Raw genomic sequence first — 21,040 nt, forward strand, 5'->3', positions numbered from 1 at the left:
TACTGTCAAGTAAAACTCATGTTTCAACACACCTTAACACCATCAAGCTTCATAGCAATAGAGTTAGCCATGACAGGTAGGCTATTTAGTTCTGCTGCTTCTAAACTGCATGTGTTTGTTATATTTTCTATTCCATTTCCCGCACATAGTTTCTATCTTATGTTGCCTAAACATTGCACCATCAAGTAGGAATATATTACAGATTCCGACATTATTTAAAAAGAAGAAATAAATTCAGCCTACATTTACAAGACCTGGACTGTTGTAAACACGGGATTTGTAAAAGGGAAGCATTTTGCAATGTTTTCCAGATTTTTAAGTTCTGTTCACTGAAACCCAAAGGTAAAACACTAAATACCCTACATCAACTTAAATTGTAATGTTTTTGCTTTACTACATGGATTACAGGGTTTCGTGGAGGTGTGCTCGTAGTAGCTACTCTCATTTGACGACAAACATTATTGACATTATTGCTGAATGAGAAATTGTGAAATGTGTATTAGAAAGTCGCGTTGGGCGAGGCTCTGCATGCCAGAATTGTTTGTATACAGAGTTGTAAAGTTCTTCCCTACTTCGTGTGATTGGCTGTGATAGTGTTAGCGGCGACTAGTGGAACAACCCTCTGGCAGCCATCTTTCAATTGTGTCCGTAACCAAAGCTCCTCAAATAGTGCTTTGTTGACAAGCTTCAGAAAGGTAAGTTTTACATGAAACATAATAGCGCTAGTTAAATGCGGCAATGTCATGAAGATATCGAACATGCCTTGTAGTTTATGGTGAATGCCATTCCTGGTGGTGAGCTATGCAGATGAACGAAGTTTCGGGCAGGAATGTGATTTGGCAAGGAAAATGTAGCAAGCGAAAAGGAATGACTGATTGCAGCATGTATTGGTTCCCATAATGTGAATGTGGGAATTGCCGTCCCTGTGACAGCAAGGATGAAAAAACACGTTGTCTTGATGGCGCTAATTATTCATATAGCATAAGTCATAGCTTCAAAGTAACAATTTGCCGATACTGAATATATACATATATATATATATATTTGTAATGTTAACGTGGGGGTATTTCAACTCTTATCGGTTTTATGCTATCCTACGTAATGCAAGACCTTCACCATTTTGCGTTATCCTATCTACTATGCTACAGTGTTTAGGAATCCCTGCCAACTAGCTGGATCTGGATATGTGAAATTCTGGAAATGTGATCTTGCGGACCTTATATGAATTATTTTTAATTTGAGTGGTAGTCGTCGGCATTTATTCCTGCAATTGTCGAAATTGTAATCCGCGCAATCATGGAGAAAAACAACTGAATTGTAATTTTTACACGAATATTTAAAGTAAATAAATGAAGTCGGATTATTTGTAAGGGAATAATAATGCAGATATAATTTTAAATTTAATTCTAGTGACTTAAGCGGGCCAGTTTTGAATGACGGTTCAATTAATGGCGTTCTTTTTTGCTACGTAATCAATTAGAGTTAATTACTGTGTTGCGCTCCCTACGGTGATGCGATTTACTCTTCATAGAGTTGACATTTGGGTTAGACTATTTTTGGGATTGTAGATAATAATAATAATAATAATAATAATAATAATAATAATAATGTTGTTTTTAAGAGCACAATACCTAGCTATTTCACGTGTAATTTGCTATAGCAATGACAGTTTTGCAATATCACCATCAAAATGTATTGCTGTTGTTTTATTTGGACTGTGCAAGTGGAAACGTGGGGTTCTTGAAAAAAAAAAACATACTTGCACGCTTGCTTTTAAAAAAAATAATAAAGTATGTGTTTAATACTCGATCAATCATTTGAACCACATAATTTAGGCTAGGATTTTATTTTCATGCATGCATAACTTTTGAAAGTAATTGAGAGAGGCTTCTAAATCTTTGGGAAATATTGGATATCTCTAGTAGGATGTGAAGTTTATAAATATATAAACTTCACACCCCCATATAGCCACATTAAGGTATACAGTGGGCTCCAGAATTCTGGCACCCTTATTGAGAAAAAAGGCTGCATATATTAAACAACATGGATAATGATGTATTTTATGTTCAAACTTATGGGAAAACTGTATATTTTGATTTCAATACATTTACTCTCGTGTTTCAGTGTTTTTTATTTAGTAATTTCACAGGTGCCAAAGTTATTGGCGCTAATAACAATTATTGTAAACAATTTCAAACAAATTTAAATTGGCAATACAATTTTACTTCAATTTTGTTAATCTCAGTCTGAAGGAATAATGGATTTTAGACTTCAGACTTGTGATATGGGTGGCACGGATGGTGCAGTGGGTAGCACTGCCGCCTCACAGCAAGGAGGTCCTGGGTTTGAATCCCCGTCGGCCGGGGCCTCTCTGTGCGGAGTTTGCATGTTCTCCCCGTGTCTGTGTGGGTTTCCTCCGGGTACTCCGGTTTCCTCCCACAGTCCAAAGACATGCAGGTTAGGCTGATTGGAGAGTCTAAATTGCCCGTAGGTATGAGTGTATGAGTGTATGAGTGTGTGAGTGAATGGTGTGTGTGCCCTGCGATGGACTGGCGACCTGTCCAGGGTGTATTCCTGCCTTTCGCCCAATGTATGCTGGGATAGGCTCCAGCCCCCCTGTGACCCTGTTCAGGATAAGCGGGTTCAGATAATGGATGGATGGATGGACTTGTGATATGAGATATTAGATTTAATCTTAGAAAATTGAAAATGAAAAATGTTGATCTATTTGAAATTTTGAGGATTTCAAAATAAAATAATTCAGTGGTTTTAATGATAATTGTCTTTATGAACCTGTGATGATGCTGAAAGGTAAATTATCTTTGATAATTCAGAGATAAAAGAAAGGAACTATATTGTGTCATTCCATCACTGTTTTACTAATGTATAAAAATGTGGTAACAAACTTGCAAAATCCCTTTGTCAACCATCAGCATAAGCCAAAGACTGTCTATTTAGAAGACGCAGATGGTAGTTGACCATCACAAGTTGGATAATGGTTACCAAAAAATACTTAAACTGGTAAACATACCACTCAGTGGCTCAGTGACCACTTCCTGTAATTGTGTAATCTCTGTGTTCTTTTGGTAAGTTAAATGGGAAAACAAAAAAAATTATATGTATATACACTTACAGAGCACTTTATTAAGAACATTTTTACTTTATTACACCTACATTAATGTCATTATCTAATCAGCCAATTGTGTGGCAGCAGTGCAATGCATACAATCATGTAGATACGGGTCAGGATTCAGTTAATAAACCATCAGAATGGGGAAGAAATATGATCTAAGTGACTTTGATCGTGGAATGATTGTTGGTTGCAGACAGGGTGGTTTGAGGATCTTAGAACCTGTGATTTTCACGCACAATAGTCTCTAGAGTTTTGTTGGTGCAAAAAACTAAAGGAAATCCAGTAAGCAGCAGTTCTGCAGACAGAAACACTTTGTTAATGAGAGATGTCAGAGGAAAATGGCCAGACTGGTCAAAGCTGACAAGAAGGTGACAGTAACACAAATAACCACACATTACAACAGTGGTAGGCAGAAGAGCATCTCTGAACACATAACACATCGTAACTCTAAGGGGATGGGTACAGCAGTAGAAGTCTAAGAAATAAGTCTAATAAATACCAAGTACCTAAGTGCACGGTGAGTGTATAATGGAAAAACATCAAACAAAATATTAAAGCATTTCTTTGCCTCAGATTCAGTACAACATATAAAAAAGCTAGCAGCTTATTATGGTGATGTCTGTGTGTCAGATGTGGATGATGAATACTGTTCCTTTCGGGACATATATAAAAGATTATTTGAGGAGCAAAATGATGAGTCGGTGACCGGTCAGGTTTTAGCCTTCCTTGTTGCTAATGACATGAATAGACCATTCACAAATATTGCAACATTGTATCACATTTATCTCACAATTGCTGTGAGCAGTGTGCAAGCAGAGCTATTGAAAACATACCTGCGCTGGACAATGAGGAGTGTCTTTCACAGCTTGCACTTGTCTTTATCAAGAGAGAAGTGACTAAGAATATTGATCTGGAAAAAGTTACCGACAATTGTGCAAAAATGAAATAGGCTATAGGAAAATTACTTGATGCATGTATGGTAGGCTATGGAGAATGTTAAATTAAATTAGAGATGTGCATTTCCTCAAGAAAATACGGAATGTGATTGTGGAAAATCCGTGGACTATTGCTACTACTGCTAACGCTATGGTGTTTAAGTATTTCCATTTACAAGCTAGTGTACCTAATAAAGTGGTTACTGAGTATATTTGAGCTAGAGGGCAGAGGCTATTGTGGCATCACAGGCTATTGTGAGATCAAATTAATTTGATATGTGCCAGGGTGCCAGCACAGCTGAAACCAGGCAGAATGTGCCTGGAAATGTTGTTAGTTTGGATGCTCAACCCGTCCAGGCTGCACCTCTCACTCCCACTGCTCTTAGTAATGTACACTTCATAACTACTGTTTTAAGTATTAGACATGTGCCTCATCAAAAATATAGGCTGGTATAACAGCAAGTAATCTTATATTATATTAGTGCATCTACTGATATTAGTGCATCTACTTACAGAGGGAGCAATAATTATTTGATCCCTTGCTGATTTTGTAGGTTTGCCAACCTACAAAGAATGGAACTGTGTAGAATTTTAATTATAGGTACATTTTAACATTGAGAGACAGAATACCACAAAATAATCCACAATAACAACATCATATAAATTTTATTTTTGCACGAAATAAGTATTTGATCCCCTACCAATCAGCAATAATTCTGGCTCCCACAGACCAGTTAGTCTTCCATTAAGAAGCACTCCTAATCTCAACTCATAACCCAAAACACCTGTGTCAACTCGTTACATCGTTATGTAGCTGTATAAAAGACACCTGTCCACACAATCAATCAGATTCCAACGTTTCCACCATGGCCAAGACAAAGGAGCTGTCTAAGGACATCAGGGACAAAATTGTAGACCTGCACAAGGCTGGGATGGGCTACAAGAAAATAAGCAAGCAGCTTGGTGAGAAGTTAACAATTGTTGGAGCAATTATTAGAAAATGGAAGAAACACAAAGTCACCGCCAATCTCCCTCGGTCTGGGGCTCCACGCAAGATTTCGCCTCGTGGGATATCAATGATCATGAGAAAGGTCAGGGATCAGCCCAGTACTACACAGGAGGAGCTTGTAAATGACCTGAAGGTAGTTGGGACCACAGTCACGAAGAGAACCATCAGTAACACACTACACCGTGAAGGATTAAAATCCTGCTGCGCGCGCAAGGTTCCTCTGCTGAAGAAGTTACATGTACAGGCCCGTCTGAAGTTTGCCAAAGAACACCTGGATGATCCAGAGGAGGCTTGGTAGAAGGTGATGTGGTCAGATGAGACCAAAATAGAGCTATTTGGCATCAACTCGACTCGCCATGTTTGGAGGAAGTACAAGCACAACCCCAAGAACACCATCCCCACTGTGAAGCATGGAGGTGGAAACCTCATGCTTTGGGGGTGTTTCTCAGCTAAGGGGACAGGACGACTTCACCGTATCGAGGGGAGGATGAATGGGGCAATGTACCAGGAAATTTTGGGTGACAACCTCCTTCCCTCAGTGAGAGCACTGAAAATGGGTCGTGGATGGATCTTCCAACATGACAATGACCCAAAACATACGGGCAAGGCAACAAAGGAGTGGCTCAAAAAGAAGCATATTAAGGTCCTGGAGTGGCCTAGCCAGTCTCCACACCTAAATCCCATTGAAAATCTGTGGAGGGAGCTGAAGCTTCGAGTTGCCAAGCGACAGCCTCGGAACCTTAAGGATTTAGAGAGGATCTGCAAAGAGGAGTGGACCAAAATCCCTCCCAAGATCTGTTGCAAACCTGGTGAAAAACTACAACAAACATCTGACCTCTGTGCTCTGTGCTTGCCAACAAAGGTCTCTCCACCAAGTATTAAGTCCTATTGTTTCTATGGATCAAATACTTATTTCATGTGAAAATGTGATATTAAATTTATATGATGTTGTTATTGTGGATTATTTTGTGATATTCTGTCTCTCAGTGTTAAAATGTACATGATTAAAATAGTTTGAATAGCATCGGCCTCCCTCAGTTGGACGAAAATATCTATGCAGTGAATTAAATCTTTCTCAGTTCATCTCCAAACCCACAGGACAATATAAAAAAACCCTCTAAATCTACATTAATTGTTATTTATTATTATTATTATTATTATTATTATTATTATTATTATTATTATTAATTAGTCATTTTGACTTATAGGCCACATGAATATTCAGCCTGTGGCATTTTTGCACAGGATATTAGTGATTACAGTCCAATTGTGTGTGTTAGAAACGCCAAAGAGTACAATGCCAGATCTTTCTACAGCCATTCATCTCAGAGATAAAGGGACCTGTATTGGCGTAAAAGTTAAATCATTAGCCACCTATGGTAAAATAGGCCCGCTGTTAGCATATTATATCAGGCAAATATTGCGTGACCAAAGTTCTTAACAGCAGCATATTTACAGATTTAATGCCAATCAAGTTTATCAGGCAGATGCCATAGGGAACAGGGATGAAAACATGAAGAATTATCATTTTAACCGATTTTAAAAAATTACACACAATTGACCAGCATGCCTGGATGTAAACCACAGGGATTTAACTACAGCTTTCTGCAACTGTGAGGTTACACTGCACAATGTCAATGTGAATGTACATCTTTAATTTGGCAATTAGGCTATTATCTCACTTACAATGTTGACATTTTTTGCTAAGATGGCCCAAAATAAAGTTAGAAAATTAAATAAAAGTAAAAAAAAAAAGATATGACCATAAGCAGCATAGCACCATAGCGACACCCTACGCTGTATTTCTTGCAGCATAGCTCGCTAAGTTCCGCATGTTGTGGCCTTTGATTTGAAATAATTCAGGCTCATCGAGCCAAACAAAATGAATTAAAATAAAACATGCGGGAGCAACCATGTCAAATTTCAACAGACATTTGAAAACTCATAAGGAAAGGTAAGTCAGTTTACCTGCACCGGAGCTGATCCCACCGCTGTTCACTGTTGCGTTAATGTAACTTGGTAAAATTGTTGTGTTGGCCAAATGACGTGTTTCAGACTCAGTATAATGTTTGTGTCACCGTTTAATCAGCATAACAGAAGTGCATATTTTATTATTTTGTTGACTGCCAAGTTGTAGGGATGTTGGCTTGAACTTCAAATGGTTGATCTTGAAAAGCTATGCAAGCTGGAGAACCATAAGATTTCTAATTTTACTATGCAGTAGTGCAATGGCATTCCTTAGGATTCACGGTTTTCCTATGGCATAATGTAGATGTAGTCCCAAAATCATAGCTCCCGATTTCTTGCAAAAACAATATCTAACCAATATCTTAATGATTAAAGTATATGCTTAACAGTTACCTTTCATTTAAAAATGAAAAAGTAAGAGTATATTAATGAACCAATATTGTAATGTGATTCAAATTTCAGCACTTTGTAACTTAGTCTACAAATATAATTATAATTCTTGAGTCGCAGACGCTGATTAAGCCTCATCCTAGACTAAATTTAATTGGAGATTATCCATGAATAAATAAATGAAATGGCCACTATCTTTTTGCTTGCCCCTGATAGTACTGCTTCTTCAGTTGTCACTCACTTGATGTCATATACAAAATATGTCATACTGTTGTTTAGGCTGCACCTTTCTGGAGACTTGAGACTTGACTCGGACTCTAGCTCAGAGACTTGAGACTTGACTCGGACTCTAGCTCAGAGATTTGAGACTTGATTTGGACTTGCATTTGATGACTTGTGAACATCTCTCTTAGCGACTGTTCCAAAAGTATGGAGAGTAGCCCTTTTTGGCATTTTGAAAACCTAATGCAGATGGCATGGCACGGCACTCAGCTTCATAGTAAGAATGCCGAGGGAATCTATGTATCGTTGGTCAAATGCTTCGTCAGTGACACAAAGCAGTTTGCTGCCTTGCGCTATAATGTTTGGTGTATGGGAACCTTTTGAAAAAGGCCACCGCATGACTGTCGCTTCAGTCCAATGCTTCCCTTTACAATCTATACAACATATAAAGTTAGCAACATGTACACCATCATCCTCTCAAAGTCATAAAACACATGAATATCACAATCATGTTTACGATCAGCAGCTCTTCATTACAGTTAATGCAACACAGTGCACTACAACAGTGAGGGAGTATTGTACCCAATGCTGATGATGTACGTCCTAGAGCATTGTGTAAAATACTTGTAGGGGGCGCCGTTGTCTAATTTCAATATTGTTAAAAGCAGTAGTAAAAGCAGGCCTTTGTACTACTACAATGTCAAAGTCACCGCACATCATTACTATCACCCTCATGGTAAATGGTTTACATAGCGCTTTTATCAAAGGGCTGTACAATTGATGCTTCTTGTTCACTCATTCATACACACACTCGCACACCAACGCCGATTGGCTGCCTTGCAAGGCACCAACCAGCTTATCAGGAGCATTTAGGGGTTAGGGTCAGGGACATTTTGACACAGCACAGGCGTGACTCATCAGTCCAGAGAACCTGCTGCCATTTTTCTGCAACCCAGTTCCTGTGTTTTTGTGCATAGTTGAGTGGCTATGGCTTTTTGGCCGCAATTCTTCCATGAAGACCACTTCTGACCAGATTTCTCCTCACAGTAGATGGGGGTAACTGGGTCCCACTGGTTTCTGCCAATTCTGAGCTGATGGCACTGCTGGACATCTTCCGATTGCAAAGGGGAGTAAGCATCTGCTGCACTAAGTTTCCTTGGCCGACCACTGCATCTACAGTCCTCAATGTTGCCCGTTTCTTCATGCTTCTTCTACAGAGCTTGGACAACACATCCGGAAACCCCTGCCTGCCTTGCAATTTCTGCCTGGGAGAAACTATGCTGATGCAGTATAACTACCTCGTGTCTTGTTGCTGTGCTCAGTCTTGCCATGGTGTATGACTTCTGACATTAAACTGTCTTCAGCAACCTCACCTTGGAAGCAGAGTGTGGGTGTTCCTCACCTAGTTTTAACCCTCCTACACAGCTGTTCCTGTTTCAGTTAATGATTGTGTTCCAACCTACATATTAAATTGATGATTATTAGCTCCTGTTTGGTATAATTGGTTAATCACACACCTGACTATTGGCCTACAAAATCCCTGACTTTGTGCAAGTGTACCTAGAAGAGTTGGTGCTGGTTTGAAGGCAAATATTGATTTGATTGATACATTTTTCTTCTGTTCACTCACTTTGCATTTTGTTAATTGATAAAAATAAACTATTAACATTTCTATTTTTGAAAGCATTCTTACTTTACAGCATTTTTTCACACCTGCCTAGTACTTGTGTCGTGTCTAGGAAATGACAGAGTCCAAATCTTCAATTTGTCGAAAAAACATCTTCACGAGGGAAAAGACGACACCACGGCAGCAAGATCTTCAGGAAAATCTGACTTTATTAGCAGCAGCGCATAAAGCCGGAACAGTTCTCCAGAACTGAACCCCGACTGTCATTTTTACACCCATTTTATACACAGTTACTCCACCTACAACTCCTCCCACAACGTCATTGTGGCAAATTGCCAACAGTCCTTATGCTCTGCCAACTCTGTACAAAGTTCAGGGCGTTCTGCCAACTACGAACAAAGTTCAGGACTCCCCCTGTCCTCACTTCACCCCGAACCTGCTCTTGGCAAACTACCAGACCTCATAATGTTCTGGATGCCCTCCCTCTAACACGTCATCCATACACGTCACTCTGTATTTTTCGCTTTTATAAGACGAACTAAGCAGCAGTAATCATTGAAAATATACAGACAAACTAAACATTTCATTAATATTCACTTCTAATATACTTTTCTAATATACAGACATACTGAACATTTGATTAATTATTCTCTTCTAAGGGAGTAAATGAACGTAGCATTCTTTGCTCTCATTTCAACAGTTTTCACTGTGGTTTCTTGCGGTTTCATAAGCTCAGCTATAATTAATGTTCTAGGTCAAATAGATACACTTCTGGCATAAAACATCAAGAGTCCCGGAGAAATCAGCTGTACAGTCATATCTTGCTCTGCCCGTGTCCTTGACAGTTTGGTCTACACAGTTCAAGACAGCCCCCCCCCCCCCCCGCCAGCTGGCTGCGGTGTAATTCTAGCACACTTTAGCAGTTAATCAGTTTGAAACTATACAGGGTACATATCATACTTTAATATGTATATATTGATACACTTTTAGCACAAATCCTCGAAGAGTTTTGGAGGAACCAGCCTGCTCACTAAGGTGGAGTCTGATTTTGACTTGTGATTGTTTATCATGCTTTTAGGAGGGAGATCTTTTGTTTTGTGAATTTTCCCCTACACTTGCACAGTACTGTATATATACACCGATCAGCCACAGCATTTAACAGGTGAAGTGAATAACATTGATCATCTTGTTACAATGGCAAGAGGTGGGATATATTAGGCAGCAAGTGAAGAGTCAGTTCTTGAAGTTGATGTGTTGAAAGCAGGAAAAAGTCTAGCATAAGGATCTGAGTGGCTTTGGCAAGGGCCAAATTGTGATGGCTAGACAATCTCCAAAATGGCAGGTCTTGTGGGGTGTTCCCGGTAATCAGGTTAGTACCTGCCAAAAGTGGTCCAAAGAAGGACAACTGGTGACAGGCTCATGGGCGCCCAAGGTTCATTGATGCGCCTGAGGAAGACGACTAGTCCCTCTGGTCCGAATCCCACAGAAGAGCTAATGTAGCACAAATTGCTGAAAAAGTTAAGGCTGGCTATGATAGAAAGGTGTCAGAACACACAGTGCATCACAGCTTGCTGTGTATGGGGCTGCGTAGCCGCAGACCAGTCAGAATACCCATCCTGACACCTGTCCACTGCCTAAAGCATGTGACTGTCAGAACCAGACCATGGAGCAATGAAAGAAGGTGGCCTCTTCTGATGAATCACTTTTTCTTTTATATGTGGATGGCTGGGTGTGTTGTTTATCTGGGGAAGAGATGGCACCAGGATGCACTATGGGAAGAAGGCAAGAGGCAATGTGATGCTCTGGGCAATGTTCTACTGGGAAACCTTGGGTCTTGGCATTCATGTGGATGTTACTTTGACATGTTCCTCCTGCCTAAAAATTGTTGCAGACCAAGTGCACCCCTTCAGGGCAATGGTATTCCATGATGGCAGTGGGCTCTTTCAGCAGGATAATCCGCCCTGCCACACTGCAAAAAATGTTCAGGAATGGTTTGAGGAACAAGACAAAGAGTTCTTGGATCTCAATTCGATCGAGCATCTGGGATGTGCTGGATAAACAAGTCCAATCCTAAAGGGACCTGCTGCTAACATCTTCATGCCAGATACCACATGACACACTCAGAGGTCTTGTGGAGTCCATGCCTCGACAGGTCAGAGCTGTTTTGGCGGCACGAGAGGGACCTACACAATATTAGCTAGGTGGTTTTAATGTTGTGGCTGATCGGGGTATATATACTGTATATTAGGGATGCGACGGTACATGGTATGTTGCTGAACCATTCAGTACGCCCCCTACGGTACCATAGTATTACAATATGCCTGTAATTTTCCTATAATTAGCTAAACTTGCTTATTGTGCAGCAGACTACATGCACATTGTACATTCAGATATACAGAACATCTCTGCAGCCTATCAGAATTTCCCTGGAGCCTATCAGCGCTCTGTATGCAAATACAAGCTGGAGAAGAGAGGGGAAACTAAAAACAAATATTCTCTCAGCTTCAACGAGACAGAAGCAAATTTGAAGAGGCATGGCCGACTTTCAAATCCGCTGTGCAGGAACTTTTTGGATTCAGCAAATACCAATACGATGACGAGGGTAAGAAGACCGTAAACAAACAAAGTACAGTCTGCAACATTGCCTTGCCACTGTGGAAGTGGAAACACTTCTAACGTGATGACTCATTTATGTAGCCAACACCCCACTATATCCCTTGCAGGTGGAGCAAGGAGAGTCCACTTGTTGGCGAGAGCACAACAATCGTTCACTGTTGCCTTCCAATTTGTGACAAGTTCAGAAAAACAAATAACAAATGCAGTGGGAGTATTCATAGCCAAAGGTTTACGGCTCTATTTGGTGGTTACCGACTCTGGACTTTTCTTTCATAAAAGCACCACCGCTCACCAAGTTTTGACAGTCAGGCAAGAGATGCTATATATACTAAAGCACAAATTAATCCATGATGTCGCAACCCGTTGTAATACCATACATGACATGCTGGAACATTATGTGGGACAGAATTCTCTGCTATGGACAAGGCTGTGAAGAAGTCAGACGAAGACATAGCCATAGCCATGCTGACTGACAGTGAACTGAAGCTGACAGAAGAACTCATTCAGCTACTCTACCCCTTGAAAATAATGTCATGAAACAAGACAATGACTCTAAAATCAGGAAGGCCAAGGTAGCCATCGCTCTGGACTTGGAGAGAGTGATACACAGACCCGGATCTTCTAAATTACCTTCACAGAGCTACAGCTCTTGATCCAAGGTTTAAGCTTCACCTTTCCTAGATGAAGCCTGCTGTGCTAGAGTCTATTTTAGATAATTTTATCTATTTTGAAATGATTTTTCATGATATTGTTTTGTTTTGTTGTATTGTATTGTTTTTCATGCTTGCCATTTTGTCTTGCAGTGCAAGCAGGGCCATCCATAGAGGACGAAAATCCATCCTCATTATCCCCTTCTCAAAAGAAGACTGCCATGTCAGAGTTGTTTGGGGGGCGGACCAAGCCCAACCAGACCAACCAGTGTTGCTTTTCAAAGCAGAGGAGTAGACCAAGCCCTTTTCCATAATTACTGAGGAGGCAAGGCAGCAGATTGCCTTCATGTGAATGCTGACCTTTTGTGTGTTGGAAAACAAACCAATTAAAAGTTCCCCCATGTTGATAAACTTGCAGTGCCTGAGTTTTCTCTACAGCAGGGTACATTGTCAGTGCAAGCCTTTCTTGTCTTGCTTCAGAGAATGTTGACATGCTCAACTTTTTACACAAGAACCTCGACATAAAGGAATAGATATCTCATATTGGCTACCAATTTGATTTTGCACTTTGTTAATTTTACATTTAATATTGCCTATAGAAATATGTACCCTGTTTATTAAAAATAGAGAAGGCAAAGCAAAGGTTGTCAAAGCTAAGAAGCACTTAATTTTAATGTTTTTCTCCCCTTGATTTCATAGAGCAGAGACACAAACCAGGCCTAGTCAGTCATACTGCCATTTTTCAAATGGAAAGTTTTATTTGTTCATAGGCAAAATAAAGAGTTAATTGTTTAAAGGGTGATGTGTTTTTATTTTTTTCCTAAATATAAAGATACTGAACCCGTACCGTTACTGGCCCAAAAGCCAATCTGTGGGCCCACTGTACCGTTGCATCCCTAAAATATACTATATTACAACATTAGAACACATCAAATACAATGTAAATACTATTTACAATCTTCATTGCAAATGTCAATCCCTGATATTGTTGGTTATAGCTGGATAACTTTCTCCTTAAACAGTCACAAATTTCTGTCCGTCTTGGAGTCCAATTGTGCTTAAATCATCCTGCCATGAAACACTTTTTCCAGGTGAAATATGCTTGTTTGATAAACCTACTTTTTTATATGCTCACAGTTTTCAGTTTACAACTGTTTTACATTACATTACATTAATGGCATTTGGCAGACGCTCTTATCCAGAGCGACGTACAACAAAGTGCAAAGTGCATACCCATAACCAGGGATAAGTGAGCTGAAAGACCCTAGAGGGAAGTACAATTCCAACTGCTACCTGCACACCAAAGATAAGGACCAGGGCCTATTTGATCATCTGGATTTTTTATTTTTTATTTTTATTTTATTTTATTTTTAAATTATACCGCAACACGCAAATGTATGAACAAACCACTTACCAAGCCAAACAATGCTTACCTAGCCAAACAAAACCTCCTAAGGCACAAGTAAATATCACAGGTAAAGACAACAATTAAGGTTTACAGGGCAGTAGGGAGGGACAGGGAGAGGTGCAGCTTGAAGAGGTGCGTCTTCAGTCTGCGCTTGAAGATGGCATTGTTTTGTTATTTAAATATCTTGGTACGCACTGGTGTTTATGATCATGTCTATCCAGATTATCCAGGACCTGCATCATTTTTCATATTTAAAGAAAAAATAAAGACCACCTGCCATATGTAAAAATGCATGGCATCTAGTCCTACATCAGTTTCACCCTTCTTTCCTCCATTGGAATTACACACTACTGCATGTGGTGAAACTTATGTTGTTGCCCCTCTCTTTGGCCTTAATGCCCCTTTAAATATGTCATCTCCTGTCACCACATATTAAACCAGGGTTGCCAATAATTGTCGTTTTCAAAAATAAATATTACTTAGTATTAGTGTTGTTTACTAAATATAATCTTGCTTCTTCATTTTTATCAAGGGTTCCAGTAATTCATTCTAAAGATGCCCATGTCATACAAATATCACTCCAGCCAGTTGACCAAAGTTGGCAGCCCTGATAAACACCAAACTGCTTAGCTGTCTCAGTATTTATGTAATGATATTCAATATAAAACAAATATTCTTCATCATACATTTAAGCTTTTGTGATGACAAGTTTATCAATATCAAGATCAAGCCTCAGTGGCAGCCAGTGTATGAATTAACGGTAGGCTATGCTGATAGCAACATTAGCTAACGTTACTGATGCACGTTATGAATCGGAGAATCTGATTCACCTGCGATCGTCTGTGGATATGAATCAGCTGTTTAAATGTCCAATCTACAATATCCACAATATACCACAGGTTCTTGTTCCATAACACTAAATTGCCGAATGACATTCTGAGTTAAATATGCCAAAACATTACCTTGATGATGCTCATTCTGAATATGTTGTTTAAACAAATAAGCCTCTTGTGTATCATGCCATCATCCCCATTCTATGGGCTGAGGTCTGCATATATTTATGGAACTGATGACAGAAGTGCCCCCTTAGTTTGCGGTCTCGCTCCTATATAGCTTGCAATTATTTCTACCAGAACAACTCTTGAGTGTTCAAAAGGGTCAGTGTTGAAAGGCTCGTACGCACATACTAGATTCAAGGTGCCTAATCTCTTCAACTTTAGTAAAAGGAGACTTGATTTGATTAAAGGGATTAACAAAGTGAACTACAGGAGATTCTTCATGTTGAGTTCAGTTAGCAGAAGAAGGGGGCATACATGTAATTTATTAAATTCCACACAGACATTAGGAAGTATTTGTAGCTTTTTTCTAGCTTTTAGATAAACTACAGCATGAGGTACTGTTTAGTGGTAGGAAAAGGCGAGAATTGCTGGGCTGTGGTCTGTTCTCCTAATTATATTATGTTATGACTTCCCATGTAAACATTTAAGTCCAAAACCTGAATCAGATGCAGTAATAACCCATCCATCCATCCATCCATTATCTGAACCTGCTTATCCTGAACAGGGTCGCAGGGGGGCTGGAGCCTATCCCAGCATACATGGGCGAAAGGCAGGAATACACCCTGGACAGGTCGCCAGTCCATCGCAGTGCAGTAATAACCCGTAACTTAAAACCCCAATGAGTTGGCTTGTCCTTCATATATTGTTTGAATCTCAAATTACATTTGAATTTTACTTTGTGGTCATCTACAGATGGATTTTAGTTTGGTTAAATGGTCCTTTGCATTTTTATTATTGAGTTTGGCAAAAGATAGCAAAGTTTACGAAATGATTATGCAACATGAACGGCCTCTCCCATGAACCCTACAGTGAATCTGTTCCCCAGTTTAGGTCTGGGATGTGTGTGAATCCCATGTTAATGTGAAGCACAATTAATTCATAAAACTCACCTGAAGTCTCCTCAGTCAACTTGGCAGTTGAATCTGTTCCCCAGTTTAGGTCTGGGATGTGTGTGAATCCCATGTTAATGTGAAGCACAATTAATTCATAAAACTCACCTGAAGTCTCCTCAGTCAACTTGGCAGTTATACAACCGGCAGTTCAACACAAATTCCCACCCCTGACAGTTAGAAAAGCCACAAATCTCTGCAACTGCGTAAAACAACATGAAGAAATCAATTTATGTATAATTGTATATATAAAAGTATTTTTTTAAGATGTGTAAATCACTTATAAAACTGTATGGAGCATGTGCTTTGCAGATGAAGACATTAAATTCAATTTTTGCTCATGTAATACAGAATCAGTAGACCCAGAAGGAGGCAGACTCTAAACTCATATAAATCGCCCCCCTGTGGCTGAAGGTTTAATTCCGTGCCATAGGACTTTCTGTACAGTGGTTCCATCTCTGCCTGTAACCCTCTGTTTCCCATCATCTGAATAAAGTGAATGAATATCCTCTAATTTAAAAAAATGCTTTTATTTCCATGCGGTGTCCCCAGTGTAGAAGGTCATGGCACGTACAAAGCAGACTGCCCGCAAGTCCACTGGTGGGAAGGCACCAAGGAAGCAGTTGGCTACTAAAGCTGCCCGCAAGAGTGCTCCCTCCACAGGCGGGGTGAAGAAACCCCATCGCTACAGGTGCATATTATTTTCTTGTCTTCAAACTAGGCAATGAGAATTCTTACCAAAATCTATAATTATATAGTTTTGTTATTAATAACACTGGCAATGTGTGAATGAGAGAACACTCAAAAACTGTGACAAAGGACAATCTGACAAAGGACAATGACCCCCAAATTGTCATGTCCAGAGTCAGGATTGTTTACAAATGGTGAAAAATGCTGAAGTTCTATGAGATACTGTGATAAAATAAATGTATCTGATTACAGTGCTTGTTTAATGTTCCTGAAAGCTACCAGTAATGTTGTGGTTCCATTCCTATCCTCCCACAGACCTGGTACAGTGGCCCTGCGTGAGATCAGGCGCTACCAAAAGTCCACTGAGCTGCTGATCCGCAAGCTTCCATTCCAGCGCCTGGTGCGTGAGATTGCCCAGGACTTCAAGACTGACCTACGGTTCCAGGGGGCTGCCATAGGGGCCCTGCAGGCAAGTATACAAATGTTTAATTGAGAGATCTTTCCTGCAGAGGCAAATACAGTGAGCTCCAGAATTATTGGTACTTCTTTACCGTTTTGCAATTTTCAATTAATTACTGGAGGCAAATGATTCCCTCCATGTCTGTGTCTGTCTTTACAGTTCACCAGTCCATTGTGCTATGGTGGTATATTCTTTACCACTGCGCTGGTAACTTTGGGGGGGAAAATAAAAAATAAAAATATATATTATATATACAGTATTACTTCAGCTGAACCTAGAACCTAGATCCTAGATTGGTATGGTATTGAAGTAACGACTGAGAAGCATTTTAGCTAATAACATTTCCAACATTGATAGTTTCCAAAAGTGTATAGTTTGTTAGGCTTTCATAAAACATTTATTTTGCCTGCGTAATGAAACATTTTCAATATGCAGACTGAGACTGTTACACCTCACCAAAAACTCTGTGACTTGTTGATGGGTTGGGTATTTGACAAAAATGTCAATTAATGGACCTGAATTAATATATTAGTATACATTAGTATTTGGGCAATTCCACAGTAATGTCAACCTGAGCATGAAAAAATAAACTTACTTAGGCCTATATCCCAATTAAACTTCTTTCACATTTTATTACAAAAACAGTGAAAACAAATGTAACCTATTTGAATCGCGATATTCTTGTCACATTCACGTTGTCCTGCAATTGCATCCAATATATGGAGATCTGCAGAAATAATGCATTTACTTTCACTTCCAGAAACATAATCTCTGTTAATGGAATGAAATATGGCTTGAAGTGCCTTTCTTATTGATAATACAGAGGCATCAGGGGGCGGCATGTAGCGTAGTGGTTAAGGTAAAAGACTGGGACATACAAGGTCGGTGGTTCTAATCCCGGTGTAGCCACAATAAGATCCGCACAGCCGTTGGGCCCTTGAGCAATGCCCTCAACCCTGCATTGCTCCAGGGGAGGATTGTCTCCTGCTTAGTCTAATCAACTGTACGTCGCTGTGGATAAGAGCGTCCGCCAATAATTTAATTTAATGTAGTATAATCTGAGTTTTATACTCCGGTGGCGCATGACATTTCGCGAAATGTGGTTTTCAAATGCAACTCAGGTTTTATTTTCAAAGTCTCCACTCGCTGCATAACAAAAAAGCAAATAAAACGGTCCAAGGCTCAGAAATAGAGTGTTGTGCGATGGAGAGTGCCTTATGACACCAATTGGCGTCATCCAGGTTCAAGCAGTCAGGGGATCTTGTCGGTCTCTGGAAACACACCCCTTTCTAAACGCTCTTTTTACAATAATGTTTCTGGAGACGTTCTTACAAATGGCGCATTCATTTCTGTTTTTGTGTGATTTCATCGTGTGGCTTATATCCATGTTCTCCATCTCTTTTGCCACGGAAACAAGTCTGGCTAAATTGTGAACTCGCTTTTTGATACTGAAAATTATCTTTATCCCAGAATGTCAACAGACGAATTGGGTTGACTGAATTAGCCATGAAAAAGAAACAGTTGGAAACATGAGAGATGAATAAGCAAATTTAGCATGTTTTGCAGTTTGTAGTCCGTTTGTAATTGCCACTCCCCCAACGGGCTAGTGCTCTCTTTTTTTTTTTTTTTTTTTTTACTCACCATTCGTCTACACCACTACCCTCAGGCGATCAGGCAACCGTATTTTCCAGCCCTGACTATACCTTTTCATCGGTTCCAAAAAATGGGAAAAAAAGTGCATTATGTTTTAAGACAGGAGGATGGAGAGCTCAACCAAAGTCACGTGCACTGACCAATCATATTTTCTTATTATGACGCTTTACAGTACAGAGAGCATGGAATTATGAATGTGAATGTTCTTTGATGTTATTTTTCTATAAAACATTCTGTGCTGTAGGAGGCCAGCGAGGCATACTTGGTAGGCTTATTTGAAGACACCAACCTGTGCGCCATCCATGCCAAACGTGTCACCATAATGCCAAAAGACATCCAGCTGGCTCGCCGCATCCGTGGGGAACGCGCCTAATCTCCAACATTTCAGATGAAGAAAAAAGTCTATGTTCTTCCGGCTCACTTGGTAGTGATGAGTGTTAGATTTATTCCATATGGAATATGACCTTGATATTTATGTACCTTGATATAATGTCAGCAAGAATAAAGAAATGCGGGCAGGACATCATTTTAATGCAGTTTTGTGATTTACAGGATATACCAGCATTTTTCTAAATGAAGCAACTGTTGTTTTTATTTTCAGTACACTATATTTTTGACACAAGCAGTTTTCAGTCAATATTTAATTCAGTTGGAAACCAGAATTAGCTATAGTCTCCTACCGTTGTGATGTAAATGTTGTGCTTTTCTTGAAATGTTTGCTATTAAACCATTAACTTGAGAAAAAAATGTGCTTGTCTCTTACCAATTTTTCTCCCCAATTTGGTATGCCCAGTCATGTCAGACTGCACTGCTCATCTCAATCTCTGTTATTGATTCTGGAGTGTGCAAATCAGTACGTGTGCCCAAAGGCAAGTAATGTCAGCACTGCCCCAAAGTTGGATTTGCACAGACCTGAAATAGAAGATGATACCTCATGTAGCCTACAGCTCTACAGGCCTAATTGATGAGGTTTGATCAACCAGCAGATGCGCAATAACAGCAGGTGTGTGATATCCTGGCCAGCTGAATTCGTCGCCTCCCTGTGGGGAGAAGTAGCCACTTAATTAGCTACTTCTTGGGGAATATTAAGATATTAAAATTCTACGTATCTAGTTATAAAACAATACCAGTTCGCTATCGGTAGCAACAAGCAAATTAGCCATAGTTAGCTCAACAAATTTACAAATATCCACCGGAGGCATTACGAACATAGTAGCGAGCGTTGCGAGCATTGTTGCACAAGCGTTGTGTCTCAGGTGGATATTCGTAAATTTGTCAAGCTAACTATGGCTAATTTGCTTGCTGCTACCGATAGCGAACTGGTATTGTTTTATAACTAGATACGTAGTCTTCGCTTGGATAATAAGCAATACTATACAGAGTTTCAATGATAGCTTCTACAGCTTCTACAACTGATCCAGAATGCTGCAGCCTGTCTGGTATTCAATGTTCCCAGACATTCACATGTCACCCCCCTGCTCCGCAACCTCCACTGGCTGCCTGTTATGGTGTCGTGTCTAGGAAACGACAGAGTCCAAATCTTCAATTTGTCGAAAAACATCTTCGCGAGGGAAAAGACGACACCAGGCAGCAAGATCTTCAGGAAAATCAGACTTTATTAGCAGACATGCATAAAGCCGGATCAGCTCTCCAGAACTGAACCCCGACTGGCATTTGTACACCCATTTTATACACAGTTACTCCACCTACAACTCCTCCTCAAACCTCATTCTGGCAAATCACCCACACTTTTCTTATCGTAACTCCTCCCAACGCTCCTCCCACAATGTCATTGTGGCAAATTGCCAACGGTCCTTATGCTCTGCCAACTCTGTACAAAGTTCAGGGCATTCTGCCAACTACGTGTCCTCACTTCACCCCGCACCTGCTCTTGGCAAACTACCAGACCTCATAAAGTTCTGGATGCCCTCCCTCTAACACGTCATCCATACACGTCAGTCTGTATCTTTCGCTTTTATAAGACAAACTAAGCAGCAGTAATCATTGAAAATATACAGACAAACTAAACATTTCATTAATATTCACTTCTAATATACTTTTCTAATATACAGACATACTAAACATTTGATTAATTATTCTCTTCTAAGGGAATAAATGTACGTAGCATTCTTTGCTCTCATTTCAACAGTTTTCACTGTGGTTTCTTGCGTTTTCATAAGCTCAGCTATAATTAATGTTCTAGGTCAAATAGATACACTCCTGGCATAAAACATCGAGAGTCCCGGAGAAATCAGCTGTATAGTCATATCTTGCTCTGCCCGTGTCCTTGACAGTTTGGTCTACACAGTTCAAGACGGGGCCCCCCGCCAG

The 21,040-nt window shown here is 39.9% G+C and overlaps 1 protein-coding gene across 1 annotated transcript; it reads left to right on the top strand.

Annotated features, from left to right (window-relative positions):
- Positions 1–669: 669 nt before the first annotated feature.
- Positions 670–19,456, top strand: LOC133129770 (histone H3.3A-like). The gene is made up of 4 exons (XM_061244054.1): positions 670–695; positions 16,464–16,597; positions 16,912–17,065; positions 18,954–19,456. Exons 2-4 carry the CDS (start codon positions 16,470–16,472, stop codon positions 19,080–19,082), a joined length of 411 nt encoding a protein of 136 aa, XP_061100038.1. The 5' UTR covers positions 670–695; positions 16,464–16,469; the 3' UTR covers positions 19,083–19,456.
- Positions 19,457–21,040: the final 1,584 nt, after the last annotated feature.

The sequence above is a fragment of the Conger conger genome, chromosome 5 (genome assembly GCF_963514075.1).
Source record: "Conger conger chromosome 5, fConCon1.1, whole genome shotgun sequence".
Lineage (NCBI taxonomy): Eukaryota > Metazoa > Chordata > Actinopteri > Anguilliformes > Congridae > Conger > Conger conger.

Bases quoted from the DNA above. Each gene is read 5' to 3' on its own strand.
- LOC133129770 (XM_061244054.1), top strand. From the start codon at position 16,470: ATGGCACGTACAAAGCAGACTGCCCGCAAGTCCACTGGTGGGAAGGCA. The intron at 16,598-16,911 runs GTGCATATTATT...ATCCTCCCACAG, and splicing joins AAGAAACCCCATCGCTACAG to ACCTGGTACAGTGGCCCTGC. The intron at 17,066-18,953 runs GCAAGTATACAA...TCTGTGCTGTAG, and splicing joins CTGCCATAGGGGCCCTGCAG to GAGGCCAGCGAGGCATACTT.